General features: G+C 31.7%; 1 protein-coding gene and 1 long non-coding RNA gene across 2 annotated transcripts; both read left to right on the top strand.

Annotated features, from left to right (window-relative positions):
* Positions 1-8,775: 8,775 nt before the first annotated feature.
* Positions 8,776-10,551, top strand: LOC8289601 (phenolic glucoside malonyltransferase 1). Its single transcript, XM_002527576.4, has one exon. It carries the CDS (start codon positions 8,903-8,905, stop codon positions 10,304-10,306), a length of 1,404 nt encoding a protein of 467 aa, XP_002527622.1. The 5' UTR covers positions 8,776-8,902; the 3' UTR covers positions 10,307-10,551.
* Positions 10,552-11,195: 644 nt separating this feature from the next.
* Positions 11,196-13,120, top strand: LOC112536225. Its single transcript, XR_007215957.1, has 2 exons — positions 11,196-11,832; positions 11,907-13,120. It is a non-coding gene; the product is annotated as an uncharacterized LOC112536225 (long non-coding RNA).
* Positions 13,121-15,836: the final 2,716 nt, after the last annotated feature.

Here is a 15,836-nt window from a genome sequence, read left to right as displayed (position 1 = left end):
GGCAGAGGAGGTTTAACTATTTCAGCAACACCATCAGAACATATTGGTCAACCTTAAGCACAAGCTAGAGTATTTGCTACTACTAGCAATGAAGCATTTGTAGCACTTAAAATTGTTACTGGTATACTTTCTATTCATGATTCTGATGCACATGTTCTTATTGATCCTGGATCCACATGTTCATTCATATCACATGATTTTGCATCGCATGGTCATGGTAATATAGAGGCATTAGGTTATGATATATATGTATCTATGCCTGCTGGGGGTATTATCACAGTAAATACGATAGTGAGATCATGTCATGTAGTAGTAGATAGTGTCAAACTACATGTAGATTTGGTTGTTATTAATCTTAGAGAGTTTGATGTTATTTTGGGGATGGATTGGTTGTCAAGAAATCATGCTATTATTGATTATAAAACGAAGGAAGTGGCTATGGAAATATAAGGAGAAATGAAAACAGTAATGGTGGGTGAAAGGAAGACAATTCCTAATTGTTTGATTTTAGCAATGACTGCATGTCAGTTAGTTAAAGATGGATGTGAAGCATATCTGATTAGTTTAGTAGATACTACTAAGTTCAGTCCAGGGGTATTAGACGTTTCAGTGGTCAGAGAATTTCCTAACGTATTCTTAGATGATTTGCCTGGTCTGCCACCAAATCGAGAGGTTGATTTTGAGATTGACATCATCCCTGACGCGGGACCTATTTCCATTGCACCATACAGAATGGCTCCATAAGAATTGGAAGAATTGAAGAAGCAATTAGAAGAGTTGCTTAATAAAGGTTTCATCAAGCCAAGTACTTCACCATAGGGAGCACCAATTCTGTTTGTGAAGAAAAAGAATGGTAGTATGCGATTATGTATTGATTATAGGCAATTGAATAGGATTACAGTGAAGAATAAATATCCATTGCCGAGAATTGATTATTTGCTTGATCAGTTAAAAGGTGCAACTGTATTCTCTAAAATTGATTTAAGATCAGGTTATTGGCAACTCCGGGTTGAAGAGAAATCTATTGCCAAGACAGCATTCAGAACAAGGTATGGGCATTATGAATTTATTGTGATGCCATTTGGGTTAACAAATGCTCCTGCTGCTATTATGTCACTGATGAACAAGACTTTCCAGCCATATTTAGATCACTTTGTTATTGTGTTCATTGATGATATTCTGATTTACTCTAGAAGCCTAGAAGAGCATGAACAACACTTGAGAATTGTTTTACAAATTTTGAGGAAAAAACAGTTGTATGAAAAATTCAACAAATGTGAGTTTTGGATGGAGGAAATTGCATTCTTAGGGCATATTATTTCTAAACATGGAGTGCAACCAGATTCATCAAAGATTAAAGCAATTATTGAATGGGAACCGCCTAGAAATATTTCTGAAGTTCGAAGTTTTCTTGGGTTAGCTGGCTATTATAGAAGATTTGTAAAATATTTTTCAGTTATTGCTAAGCCTCTCACAGCTTTGTTAAAGAAGAATGTGTCATTTTAATGGACTGAGTTGTGTGATCAAAATTTTCAAGAGTTGAAAAAAAGGCTTACTATTACACCAATACTTGCATTGCCATCTGAAAATGGAGGTTATGTTGCATATATTGATGCTTCTAGGCAAGGACTTGGATGTGTTTTAATGCTGCATGGGAAGGTTATAGCTTATGCTTTAAGACAATTGCAACCTCATGAGCTGAATTATCCTACACATGATCTTGAATTAACAGTTATTGTACATGCATTGAAGATATGGCGACATTACGGGGAGACATTTCAGATATTTACTGATCATAAGAGTTTGAAATATATCCCTAAGCAAAAATAGTTGAATCTGAGACAACGAAGATGGATTGAGCTTCTGAAGGATTATGATTGCACTATTGATTATCATCCTGGAAAAACAAATATTGTTGCGGATGCTTTAAGTAGGAAGTCAGTGGAAATTTTTCAAGTATGATTTCTTACAATATGGAATATTTAGTTGCACTTAGAGCTATGGATGTGAAGTTTTATGTTTATGACGATGTTCTGTTAGCCACATTACAAGTAAAACCTTTGATTGGAGATAAAATTAAAGATGCACAGTATGAAGATTCTTATTTGCAAAGGATGAAGGGTAGAGTACAAGAAGGAAAGAATACACAATTTGTGTTGAAAGATGATGATGTGTTATTGAATAGAAATCGTGTATGTTTACCTGATGTAGGGGATTTGAGAAAGGAAATCATGCATGAAGCACACTATGCACCTTATGCAATGCATCCTGGAAGTACCAAAATGTATAAAAATTTGAAGCCTTATTATTGGTGGCCAACAATGAAGAAGGATGTGACAAAATTTGTGAGTAAGTGTTTGACATGTCAGTAAGTGAAAGCAAAGCACCAGGCACCTGCAGGTAAACTTCATTCTTTATCTATACCTGTGTGGAAGTGGGACAAGATTACTATGGATTTTGTTATGGGATTGTCGCGTACATTTAACAAGCATGACGCTATTTGGGTAATTGTTGATCGACTTACTAAATGTGCTCATTTCCTACCTATGAAGCAAACAGATTCACTTAATAAACTTGTATAATTCTATATTTCTGAGATTGTTAGATTGCATGATGTGCCTATATCTATTATATCAGATAGGGATCCTAGATTTACTTCTTATTTCTGGGAGAGTTTGCAGAAAGCATATGGTACTAAGCTTCATTTCAGTACAGCTTTTCATCCTCAAACAGATAGGAAATCAGAAAGAACTATTCAGACATTAGAAGATATGATGAGGGCTTGCACACTTGAGTTCAAGGGTAACTGGGATGATTACTTACCACATATGGAATTTGTGTATAACAACATTTTTCATTCTAGTATCGGTATGGCTCCATATGAAGCTTTGTACGGGAGGAAATGTAAAAGTCCAGTATGCTGGGATGTTGAAGGTTTAAGACAGCTTGAAGGTCCAGAATTGGTACAAGAAACAGTGGATAAAATAGAGATAGTTAAAAAGAATTTGAAAGTAGCACAGGACAGACAAAAGAGTTATGATGATTTGCATAGAAGGAAAATGGAATATATTATGGGTGATAAAGTTTTCTTGCGGGTATCACCATCGAAAGGAATATTAAGGTTTGGTAAATAAGGGAAATTGAATCCGAGGTATGTAGGACCTTATGAAATTATTAAAAGAGTTGGACCATTGGCTTATAGGTTATCATTACCTATAAAGTTGTCTTCTATTCATGATATTTTTCATGTTTCTATGTTGAGGCGATATAAATCAGATCCTAGTCATAGCATTCTAGAGCCAGAGATAGAAATCACAAAAAAGTTGACATATGTGGAAGAACCGATAGAAATCCTTGATCAGAGGGTTAAGAAATTAAGAAATAAAGACATTCCTATAGTCAAAATTAAGTGGAGTCATCATTCACCAAGAGAAGCACTTGGGAACTGGAAGAGCATATGAGATAGAAGTATCCGCATCTATTCCATAGTAATGTTGGTGAGTTGTTAAAATTTCAGGGATGAAATTTCTTAAGGAAGGGAGAGTTGTAACGCCTGCATTTTCTCATCGTACATGTTATGTGCATTTATATTTAATCATTGGACATATGATGATATATTAATAATAATTTTATTTTATGAGAATAGATATATATTAATTATAAGTAGAGAATAAGAAGCATGATATTAGATTATTAATTTAGATAAGTTGATTAAGTACTTGGGTTATGTGTATTAAGCCTTAAGACTTAATTGAATCAGTAGTTGAAGGTTGGGTAAATAGATTGGACTTAAAAGATACAATTAAAAGTTAGTACCTATGTATGGTTTGTAAGAATTAATTTAGGATGATAAAACTAGTTTAAGTAGGTGGTGGCATTGAGAGATGAATCTTGGAAATTGGAACCATGAGCAAGCTCATTTTACCTTTTCATTTCTCTAAAATTCGTACATGGCCAAAAACTCAAAATTTGAAACAAGAGAGAGGAGTGAAATACCTAGAAAAACTTAAGATTAAGATAGGATTTTACCAACTATTGAAGGAGTCAAGCTAAAGCTAAAGGATTTGAGCATATTAGCAACCCAAAAGCTGAAATTGGTGAGTTGTTACTTGAGTATTATAAATTTGTCATTAGGGTTCTTGATTACAAATTGGCAAAACTTCAATTGATGCTTTCATTGATTAATTAAAGGTCTATTTATCATGAATTAATAGAGTATTGAATGATTACATAAAGATTATGCTTGATTTAAGTTTAAGTATGTCAAGACAGAAAACTGTCAAAATTCCAGCAACCTTGATGTTCTGTATTTTGGGCATAACATGCGTTATATAAGTCCAAATTAAGCTTAATTAGTTTCTATGGAAATTTTGAAGAGTCCTCTATAACTTTGTATTTTTTTATTTTGCTATTTTTGCCGTTTTGGTTGCTTAAATTGAGCAAACAGATTGCTGCTCGGGTACAACTAGCTGTATGACCCTTGCTTAGTAATTTGGGAATAATTAAATCTATAGAAGTCAGAATTGAGTAATTCTTCTTGCAGGTAAAACTAGACACATAAAAGTATATTTCTATTTAATACAATATTTTTTTATTAAGCCAATTTTTCCCAGCAATAAATACTTTGGTACTAAATTCTGTCTAGAAAACAGAGATGTTGGAGATTAGTTTTATGTAATTTATTTGATGTTAATTTGAGTTAAATTGGTATATAGCTATATGAAATATGTTTATATGATATTAAAACAGTAATTGAGAGTTTTAGAGGAAGAGTGAGACCTATGAATTAGAGAGAAGATGATCTTGTAATGCATTAGAACTAGCATTTACATGAATATTTGGAATATGCATGAAATGTGAATTGATGAATGTGTTAACAGGAACTCAAAGGCCTGTAAAGGAAGTTGTGGAGAAAGGAGGTTCTTCTATGCTGAAGGAATAAGTGTATTTTGAGTAAGTAATTAGTTAATATTTGCTATATTCATATATTTAATCAAATGTTCTATGAATGGTTGTGTTTGCTTAATATTGTGTTATGTTTGAATGAATGAGATGGAAATGATTGGTGTTGAGTGGAACAATTGTTATTGCTTGAATATGATATAAGTGAAATGATTGAATTGTGATGTTAAGTGCATATGTGCATGTGAATGGTGGATTCCCCTGTGAAAAAAAAAATATATATATATATATATATATATATATATATATATATATATAAAGTCTTAGGAGGCTAAAGCCTAGAGAGGCTATAAAAGTGTGTAATGTGAGGATGAGGCGGAGCAGCTTACATGTGTGATAGGTGAGGATGAGGCGGAGTAGCACATTAAAGGGGATCCACAAGCCGTGAGAACTAACCATAATTGCTAAATTGTATTTTTTTTCTATGATGGTTGTAATGAATTGAATAGAATGGTATGAATTTATGCCTAAATTATGAATCATGGTAAGTTATGTGATTGGGTGGAAATTATATTAAGTGTACATGATATAGATTATGTTGATTATTTATTTACTGAGCTGGAGGCTCACCCCTCTCCAAAAATTTTCTTTTTAGGTTGGTAAATAGTAGTGCATCCATTGGTTGTATCCGAAGTCTAGCTTTTAGCAGTTCTGTGAGGTTGGGCCAGTTTTGTGGAGTCTCCTCCTGATGCATTTTGTATGCAGTTATGTGATGTATATAGAAGTATGCCTTGTAAGGCATAAGAAGATATTTTGAATATTTGTTAAATGATATTTAAGTATAATCATATGTTTATATGTTAATAACCTTGTGTTTTGATTTTTAACAATTAGCATATTGACCTATCTACATATAGTATATAGTCTACGATGCTTGTATGCTATCTGGCTAATGTCTGTTGGTATGCATGTAATGGGAGTGTGACACAAGTCCTAATGAGCTCTTAATTCTTTCTTTTTCTTTACAATAAAAAGGAAATTTCTTCCAAAGAGTTTTTAAATCTTAATTTTTTAAAGAATCTTTAAGAGTTAAAAACTCATTCCTCAATTATAAAAAGTAGAGAATAACTTTTAAATGAAACCTTCAAAATAATAAAAATTAAACTGCCACTTTGTTGAAAAGATAAAATGGACCAAAAAAATAGAAAAATAAAAATAGTGAGTCAAATAAATAATTTTATTGGAATATGTGCACTTTTTACAACTAATTAGAATAAAAATTAAAATTTTCCTAATATAATAAAGACTGAGATAAAAAAATATATATATATTTATTTATTTATTTATTTATTTATATATTAATTTTTAAAATTTTAAATTTTTGATATATGTGCTTAATTTTTGACACATAAAATTATTATTTTGTTATATTTACTTATTCGTTTTGACATTCACATTTATTTTAAATACATGAAATTTAAATTTATATATAATTTTTTAGTTTTTTATATTGATTTACTGACTAATAAATCATATTCTAAATTAAATATTATCTCTAATTCTAAGAGATAGTATATTAACTATATTTTTAATATTTATATTAATTAATAAATAGTTTTCTAATCAGATAATGATGCTAGTTTGTATTCTAAAAAATAATATATTAATTATATTTTAATATTCTATCAATTAATAGATTAATTTTCTAATCGGATAATAATTTTAATTCTAGAAAATAACATCTTAAATTATATTTTAAATATTATATTAATAATAGATTAAATCTTTTAACTATATAATAGATTCTTAATTCTATAAAATAATAATATCAATTATAGTGATAGTATCAATTAATATAATATTAAAATTAATTAATAAATATTTTTAAAATAATTTTTATATTATTGCATTAATAATATTTTATATTTTTAGAAAAATTAAAAATGTAATAAAAATAAATAATTTGCTATTATTTTTTAAAAATATTATAAATTAATATTAAATATTAAAAATTTATTAAATTATTTTTACCAACTTAATTTTATAATTGAAATTACAATAGTGGCGGTATACTGATTGGTAATTTGAGATGATCTAACTCTCCACACATTAGTTGGTGTCCCATTTCCTGTTATATAAATTGAAACACAATTCATTTCACTAAATTTCATTTTATTTTTTACTTTCAACATATTAGTTAAAATTCATTATGTCAATAACAAAACGTCCAAATATAAAATTTTAATAATTATTTATCTATTCGTGTGTACATGCAAGGTATACATACATAGAGTTAATTATTGGAATTCAGATTTTTAATCTTTTATACTCTCTAGAGTATTATTAAGTTATTAGTTAAGCAAAATATTTATGTATATATGAAACTATTGTTAGGTGAATTCAATTTGCTAAATAGAATTATGAAGTTATTATTATAATTATATCACAATGATAATATTTTATAAAATGTTACATTTATATCTATTAATTTCTAATAATGTTAGATCAAAACTATATATATATATATATATATATTGCCACGTTTCATAATTATAGTTGTAATTCTAAATATTAAATTGAGTTGACGTGACAATTTATGAATGTATGATTAAAAAATTAAAATAATAATATAAATGATGACTAAATTTTATATTTAGTTTCATTTTGATCATAAAATTTTAATTTATTCTATTGTAATTATTTAATTTTAAATTTAGTTATAAATTAGTCATCTTATTGATAAGAAACTGACATATCATATTTTTTTAATTATTTTTTTATTGTTTTTTTGTTCGTGTGTCAATTTTTTATTTGTAAAGTGATTAAGTTAAAATAAAATTAAAGTTGAGTGATTGAAAGGAATTAAATTAAAATTTTATATCTAAAATAAAATTAAGTATAAAATTTAGTGACTATTTATATTATTACTTTTTAAAAAATTTATCCTAATATCTGTATTAATAAATATATATCCTAATTTGGAAATATATATAAATTAAAACAGAGAAATTAAATAGAAAGCCACATATATATATATATATATATATATAAATTAAAACAGAGAAATTAAATAGAAAGCCACGTAAGAAAGAGTACCTATCTAGAAATAGAGATGAATAAAAATATAATATTAGTAATGCTTCACTTTTTGGCCTTTTCTTTCTTCTATTGAAACTGAAGTTAATACATAACCACAAATCCTTTATGATTTTTGATGACTTGATGAAGAATTTAGTAAGCATGTCACGTGAAACACTGTTGGCATCAAATATAATATAAACTGAAATTGATTGATTTTTTTGTCGATACCGAGAGAAATAATAAAAATAATATATAAAATAAATTAAAAATTTAGTACCAATTGAAGAAAGATAGTAAATCATAAAATGAAAGGGTCTTAAAACAATGGCCAATCAATTAGTTCTTTAACTTTTAGCCATTTATATCTGTATTTTGTCAAACTTTCTTTATTTGTAATGTAGGACAAGAAGCAAAAACTGAATGCTGAGGTGCCCTATTCTCTTGCTAATTGAGAAAGACTTCTTTTGGTTAAGTTCATATATTTCTTAATGTTTAAAGGGCCTTTAGTAAAATTAGGAATTCTCTTGAAAGAATTTGGGATATTAATTGTAAAAGTAAAATATAATATACATACATAATTAATAATTATAATAAATAAAGATCATATTTTTCTCCATAAAGTAAAGAATTTAAATAATAATTATATAAATTTAATTTAACACGTGACTAGAATATTTATTTTATATTATTTTTTTCTATTCTAATTTATCTCTACAAATTAATCTGTCAATTTTAAGATAAAATATAGGAGAATCATATTAAATTATTGTTATTTTATTGAATCAGCGGTGCATGACGAATGTGTAATAAAATCTTCCTAATTTGGCATAAATTGGTTTGTGTTCCGTCCCGTTCTCTTTGAAGACAAAACCTCATCTCATTAAAATTTCATCTTCTTTCTCTCTGCCTGTTTGTCCCCATGGCTTCAAGCAATGGCAGAGTAAGAGTAGTTGATGTTTGCCGAATCACTCCTTCCTTGGACTCTCCTGCATCAGCCGCGGAGCTCTCTCTTCCTCTCACTTTCTTCGACACATTCTGGATTAAATTCCACCCAGTTGAGCGTATCTTCTTCTACCAACTCTCCGATTCAACCCCTGCCCTTTTTGACTCTGTCATTCTTCCTAAACTCAAGCACTCCCTCGCCCTTGCTCTCCTCCATTATCTCCCTCTCGCCGGCAGCCTCGTTTGGCCACCAGACGCTGACAAGCCCTTCATCTTTTATGCCCCAAATAACAGTGCCGTTTCGGTCACGATTGCGGAGTCTGATGCAGACTTTCACCATCTAGCAGGGAATGGGATTCGTGAAGCTGTTGAATCACGTTCTTACATACCTGAGTTGCCTGTATCTGACACAACAGCAGCGGTTATTTCCTTTCAAGCAACGTTGTTCCCTAATCAAGGTTTTTGCATTGGCGTCTCTTCTCATCATGCCATTCTTGATGGGCATAGCGTAACCATGTTCATGAAAGCATGGGCTAACTTATGCAAATCACAGAGCGAAAAAGAAAAGAAACCAAGTCTTTCACCAGAGCAAGTTCCCATCATTGATCGGACAATTATTCAAGATCCAGAAGGGATTAGCATGGTGTACTTGAACAATTGGTTAGAAATTGCGTCACGAGTGGATTTGGGCCATAATCCTAGAAGCTTGAAGCTATTATCACAACCACCTAAAACTAACCGAGTACGAGGAACATTCGAGTTGTCTCGAGAAGATATAAAGAAACTCAGGCAAAAGGTTCTATTACATTACCAATTTGACAACTCAATGCATTTATCAACTTTTGTGCTCTCTTATGCATATGTAGCTGTCAACGTTCTTAAAGCAAGAGGACTGGAAAGACATAGAAAGGTGATGTTTGCAATTATCGCAGACTGTAGAGCCCGTTTAGACCCTCCATTACCTGCAAATTATTTTGGGAATTGCGTTAGCATCCATACTGCAGAAGTAGAACCAGAAGGTCTCATGCAAGAAAATGGGCTTTTCTTTGCTGTTGAAAGGCTTAGCGAGAAAATAAAAAGGCTAGAGAAAGGAGCTCTTGAAGGAGCTAAAGAGAAGATTTCAACATTTATGGCTATTAAGCCAGGCTCTATAGAAGCCATTGGGACAGCCGGGTCACCTCGATTCGGGGTTTACTCGACAGATTTTGGGTGGGGAAGGCCAAAGAAGGTGGAGATTACATCCATTGATAGGAGTACTGGAACCATTTCTTTGGCGGAAAGCAGAGATGGGACTGGTGGAGTCGAAGTTGGTGTAGTTTTGGCGAAACATGAAATGGAAATGTTTGATTCTCTTTTTGTTAATGGTCTTAAAGATGTTTAAGGCAGTGAAACGAAGATTAAAAAAAAAAAAGTTAATTGTTCGACCAACCAAGGAGAAATTCTTAGGTATATTGAATCTATTATGTCATTCATAGAAATTCTTTCTATATGGGTTTTTTGTTTGTTTTAACAATTGAGCAGTAAACTGATTGTATCATGATACATTTGAAAGTGTCCTATCGCAAGTTAAATAATGTTAAGTTTTGGGAAATAATATCAATGATATTATATAAATTTTTTATTGTTGACTAGCTTTTCATGGTTATTATTATTTTTTTTTATGATATTTATTTTTATTTAAAATTTATTTTATATAATTATAATACATTATTTTTATTTATATGTTAAATTAATAAATAATTAATATAAATTTATTAATTTTAAGTAATTAAATATATACTAATTATCCATATAGATTATCGCTTACTTATTCATGGTGATATATATTTTGTAAACACAAATCTTACTTTTTTATTTTATATTTATTTTATTTTTTTAATTTTTCTCAATCAAGTGAGATTTGAACTTTCTAAAATAATCTCACTTTATCATTACGGCACGGAATTATATTAGTTTTTAATTTTTAGAAAGTCCAGATTTTTTAATTTTTAAATGCAAACACTCACGTGCAAGACGTTTAACAATTAGATGAATATAATAATATATAAGAAATAAACAGGTTTTCTCAATCAATTTTGCTTTGAAAACATTGTAGAAAAGAAAAGTCTGAAAGAAACATTTTAAAAAGAAAATGACATTCTTTTGGGTATAAATAAAGAGCAATAATACTTACAATCCTGCCAGTACGTATTATTACTGAAAGATTTATAGATAGACTCAGAAATTTGTAGATATACTTCCCAATTTGTTTTTGGAGAAAGAATGGGAACTTACCAAGGATATATTTATAATAATGAAAGAAAAAGGCAATAAGCGGTGAAGGTTGGATCTTTGTCCAATGCATATCCTTTTCCTGCATGGACGGACGTCACAGATTTCAGGGAATACATACAAAAGAAAATTATATTATAAATCTCCCTTTTTTTAGAAATTTATCTTTTCTAACAACATACATAATTACATTAATATACTGTAGTTATATCTCGTTTTTATTTTTTTATTTTTTATTGTCACCTATGTTTTTTTCTATTTTTTATTTTTTTTTAATTTTTTTAATAACTAATACGAACCAGAAAGTACCAATTAGTATACCAATCTTGTATGGCGAACTGCTCTTGAAAATGCACCTACAAAACAGCAAGTTGGGATTTTCTAAGCGTGGTACCTGGAAAACCACTCGGACGGTCAAGTTAGTATTTTAGGAAAGACAAAAGAATGTAAGTGTTTTGAGAGTTGCTTAACCTTTCTTTGGCGAAACAGGGAAACAAAATGCCACCTTATATAGTATTAGTCCGGTTTCTGGTACTGAACTCCTCTATGATAGTCCGCCCCCCACTAACCAAAGAAAGAGTAGAAAAATAAAAATTGATCCTACCTCCCCTCGGAGCCCATCAGGATGATCTCATGGTATCTGTCTTGTTATTCGTCTTTTCTGCTATATCTTTTTTTATGGTCTAACTCTCTTATTTCTATCTTGGCAGAGGTAAAGTCTTTAGCTCAAATCATGAAGGAGAAGAAAGAGTAGAAGGCAAAACTGCTCCAACCCCGACCTACTTCTTTGAGTCGAACTCCGAAGGGATCTAAAGGTGTTGCGCCTCTTGCTAAGGAGGTTTTCAATAAAGAAATAGCATGCATCTCCTTACGCTTCTAAACCCAGCGATCTATGGTGGTTCCTAGGGGTACATTGAAAAGACCAGCTTCTAGTGGTGGTCTCCCTCGCCCCCCTAAATTGCTAAAGTTGGGTGAAACATCAATCCCTCTAGTAGTCTCTTATAAATTTATTGCCCTGGTGGAAGAGAAGTATGGCAAAGAAGCTTTGGTGTCTTATCCACTCATCGCCACTGATGTGATGAGCGCGATCCAACTTTCCAAAGATCAGGAGCTATTTGTTGAATATATTTCTAATGCAAAAATCACAGGTTTTGTATATGGGCATTTGGCTCTGGTAGGTGATCTATCGTCTCTAATAGGGTTCTTTTATCATATATATGCATATTATTGCTGGCACTTTGTCCATTCAATGGCTTCTCAAGCTATTTTTGCTCTTTGTCGGTGATCTTTGGAGTATAAGGATAAAGTGAAGAGCGATCGGGCTAAGGCTAAGGCGAACCTTGAATCCAAGAACAAAGCTGATCTGGAAAGTTGTTAGCAGACTACCGATTCTTACGGGAAAAAAAGAAAGCCAGGCATGCTGCCTCCGAATTAGAACTAAACCAGAAAGTTACTGCTCTTTTAGGCAATCTTTGCTCGATGCGGAGGAAGTTGGAAGCTGCCAGGAATTAAGTTTATTCTTTAATAGGCAAGTTAGAGAAAGAGAAAGCTGCTAAGGAGGTTATGGTTGAGTAGATGGAGAAAAGTTGTAAGCAAGATTCATGAACAATTTCCAAAACTCAACCTTGATTTTGTTAACGAGATCTACCCTGATGAAGATGAGGAAGTTGTTGGTGAAGGCGAGGTTTCTATCTATTCCCAATCTCTTTCTAACATTCGGGATAGGTTGAATACTCTGCTTCCCTTAATCGAGTTTCCTACTCCTCCTCCGCTTCCTGCTCTAGAGTTTTCTGAGTCTTTTTCCTCCCATGATTTGCTTGCCAAAGCTGAGCCTATTGTTTCATCCAATCATCCTTTTTCTCTAAACGATTATATAATTAACACCAAAAGTGGCGATGTATATAAATAGTTCCTTTTATCTTCATATTACATTTTTTTCTCCTTTACTTTTGTTTTAATCTTCCCTTTTTTCTATTATTATATCTTCTTAGGAGATCTTAAGAGGGATCTTCTTTTGGAGGATCTCTTTTAGAGAGTTTCTGGGAGATCTTCTCTTGAAAGATCATCTTTGGAGATTTTCTGAGAGATCTTCACTTAGAAGATTTACTTTGGAGATTTCTTAGAGATTTTCTTTTTTTGAAGATCTTTTAGAGACTTCTTCAGGATCTTTTTTTTTTTAAAGATCTTTTGGAGATTCCTTGGGGATCTTCTTTTTTGAAGATCTTCTGTGGAGATTTTCTAGGAGATCTTCCTTGGAAGATTATCTTTGTAAACTTTTTGAGAGATCTTCTCTTTGAAGATTCTCTTTTGAGGATCTTCTTTTGGAGATCTTGAACACTCTATTTAAATTTGGAGATTCTTAATTGTGCAATGATAAATATGTAATCACTGGCCATTTGACTAAAAAAATACTTATCATTGATATTTGTAAGGTAAAAATAAATCTAACTTCAACAACGAGCGATGTATCTCGCACCTTTATTGGATAACTAATGAATATAATCATAAATAAAAATAACTAATATTTGGATAGTACTTTACTGGCAATAAGCCCTGAGATTGTTTGAGTTCTAGGAGTGAGGGAGGATCTTTCCAGTACCATTTTCTAACTTGTATAGTAACGACCTCTGTTTGCCCATTGGTTAAGGGATGAGCCATAGAGGTGAACCTCATATCTACTTTATAATCTTTGTAGAGGGATCAGAACTGCCTTAAGTCAAATTGCTTCCCGTTGTTCGAAATCGCAACCTTGGGGATGCCGAGCCTACAAATAACAAATTTAAAGAAGAAATCGGTGATCCTCTTTTGAGTTATACTTGTTACAGGCTTTGTTTCTATCATTTGGTGAAGTAATCAATGGCTACTATTAGGAACTTGGACTAATTCTTAGGGGGGAAAGGTCCCAATATATCTATTCCCTACTGTAAGGAAGGCGAGGAGTAATCAATAGGGGCGAGCTCTCTGAAAGGTCTCTTTAGGGCAGACGCATGCTTTTGGCAGCTCTGGCAATGGCGAACCAAGCTCTTAACATCTTTCTTTATCATAGGGCAGTAATACCCTTGCAACGCCTTTGTGTAAATGTTAGCACTCGCCTCGTGGACTCCGCACACGCCTTCATGAATTTTCCTCAGTACATATCTGCCCTACTTTTTTGGAATACACTTCAACCATGAATGGATATAAGACCACCCGTACAGCTCACCTTCATACATGTTATAATGCGCAACTCTCTTAATTAGTTGTAGGTTCTCCAATCTCGATCTTGCCAATACTCTTGCCATGAGATACTGAACTATAAGATCCATCCACGTCCCTTCCTAATTTACTACCATCACAGGTGTAACTGTTGTTGTAGGAGATGTTCGCACTTCCACCAATACTCATCTGAGCTGAGATATCTTTCCTCTAGCTATACACTTAGCTATCTTATCAGCTCTACTATTGTCTGATTTAGGAATCTGTTTCAATTCCCAATTTCCTCCCGCTTAGCCACCTACTCCGATCATCTATTGAACTAGCTTGGCATATTTATTTAGGGCCAATTCTTTTAGTGCATGAATTTAGCGAAGACGGACATGAGCGATTGGCTAGTGGAAGGTTGGTTGAGATTGATATTGATGTTTGTGTTTGGCTATTCTATGGGGATAATATTAACTTAGGGGTAGTGAGGGTTGGAAGGCTGATTTGAGGCGGGGTCAATAGGCACTTCTTCTTGCCCCGAGTTTGGTGGGAAAAAATTCAGGCCCAAACGTTCGGCAGCATATGAGGGATCCATGGGAAATAAAAGTGATTACTTTCTGAAACAACTAAAAGGGAGTGTTCCACGATCACCGCACCAATTATAGATAAAAAAGGGTGGAGTAGTTTGCTCACAATATATCTCCTTATTCTTAGGAGATAAAGCCTATCGCAAAAAGAGTCCTTATCCTAATAGATAATCACAGGTAAGAGTCCTACTTTACGTATGTGAGGAGTCGAGTAGTGTCTAGGTAAAACTCTAATTCTTCTCTTGTCCACCCACCCGATCTATAGATTAATCAATATGTTATCAGAATCTGGCAAGCTATGCTCCGATGGGCCAATCTGATTAGGCGAGCTTGCATCAATTACATTTTCATATTTAAAAGTAAGAAATGCATGCATTTATCCTAGAGAAACTTAAATGTAAAGCACGTTTAAGGCAGTACATACAGCTTTGAAAACAATGAAAAAATAAAAATATCATTACAGGTCGAAAAATGGACAAAGTCCTTTTCTTAGATAAGACTATCTTTTGTATGTTGTATAATGTATGAATTGATGAATAATAAGTAAAATGACATTTTCATACTTCACCAGCCTTTCAGTTAACTTTTTCTTTCTTTTCTGTTAAAAAAATTAAAGGAGCAAATTGGATTATTTCTTTATTGTGGAAAACTTTCTTTTGAATAGATGATTTGCCCATTTAGTGTTAGGAAAATTTTGAGTTATATATATATATTCGATGATAATTTTAATGGATATGATGCTTATGGGTTTAATATTATATATACGAAATAGTATTATATATAATATACATATGTGAACAAATATATATATATATATATATATATATATATATATATAGAGAATTTTTCGGGTACCAAAAAGTTTTCATAATC

The sequence above is a fragment of the Ricinus communis genome, chromosome 5 (genome assembly GCF_019578655.1).
Source record: "Ricinus communis isolate WT05 ecotype wild-type chromosome 5, ASM1957865v1, whole genome shotgun sequence".
Lineage (NCBI taxonomy): Eukaryota > Viridiplantae > Streptophyta > Magnoliopsida > Malpighiales > Euphorbiaceae > Ricinus > Ricinus communis.
This window is presented reverse-complemented; position numbering and strand designations above follow the sequence as displayed.

Bases quoted from the DNA above. Each gene is read 5' to 3' on its own strand.
- LOC8289601 (XM_002527576.4), top strand. From the start codon at position 8,903: ATGGCTTCAAGCAATGGCAGAGTAAGAGTAGTTGATGTTTGCCGAATC.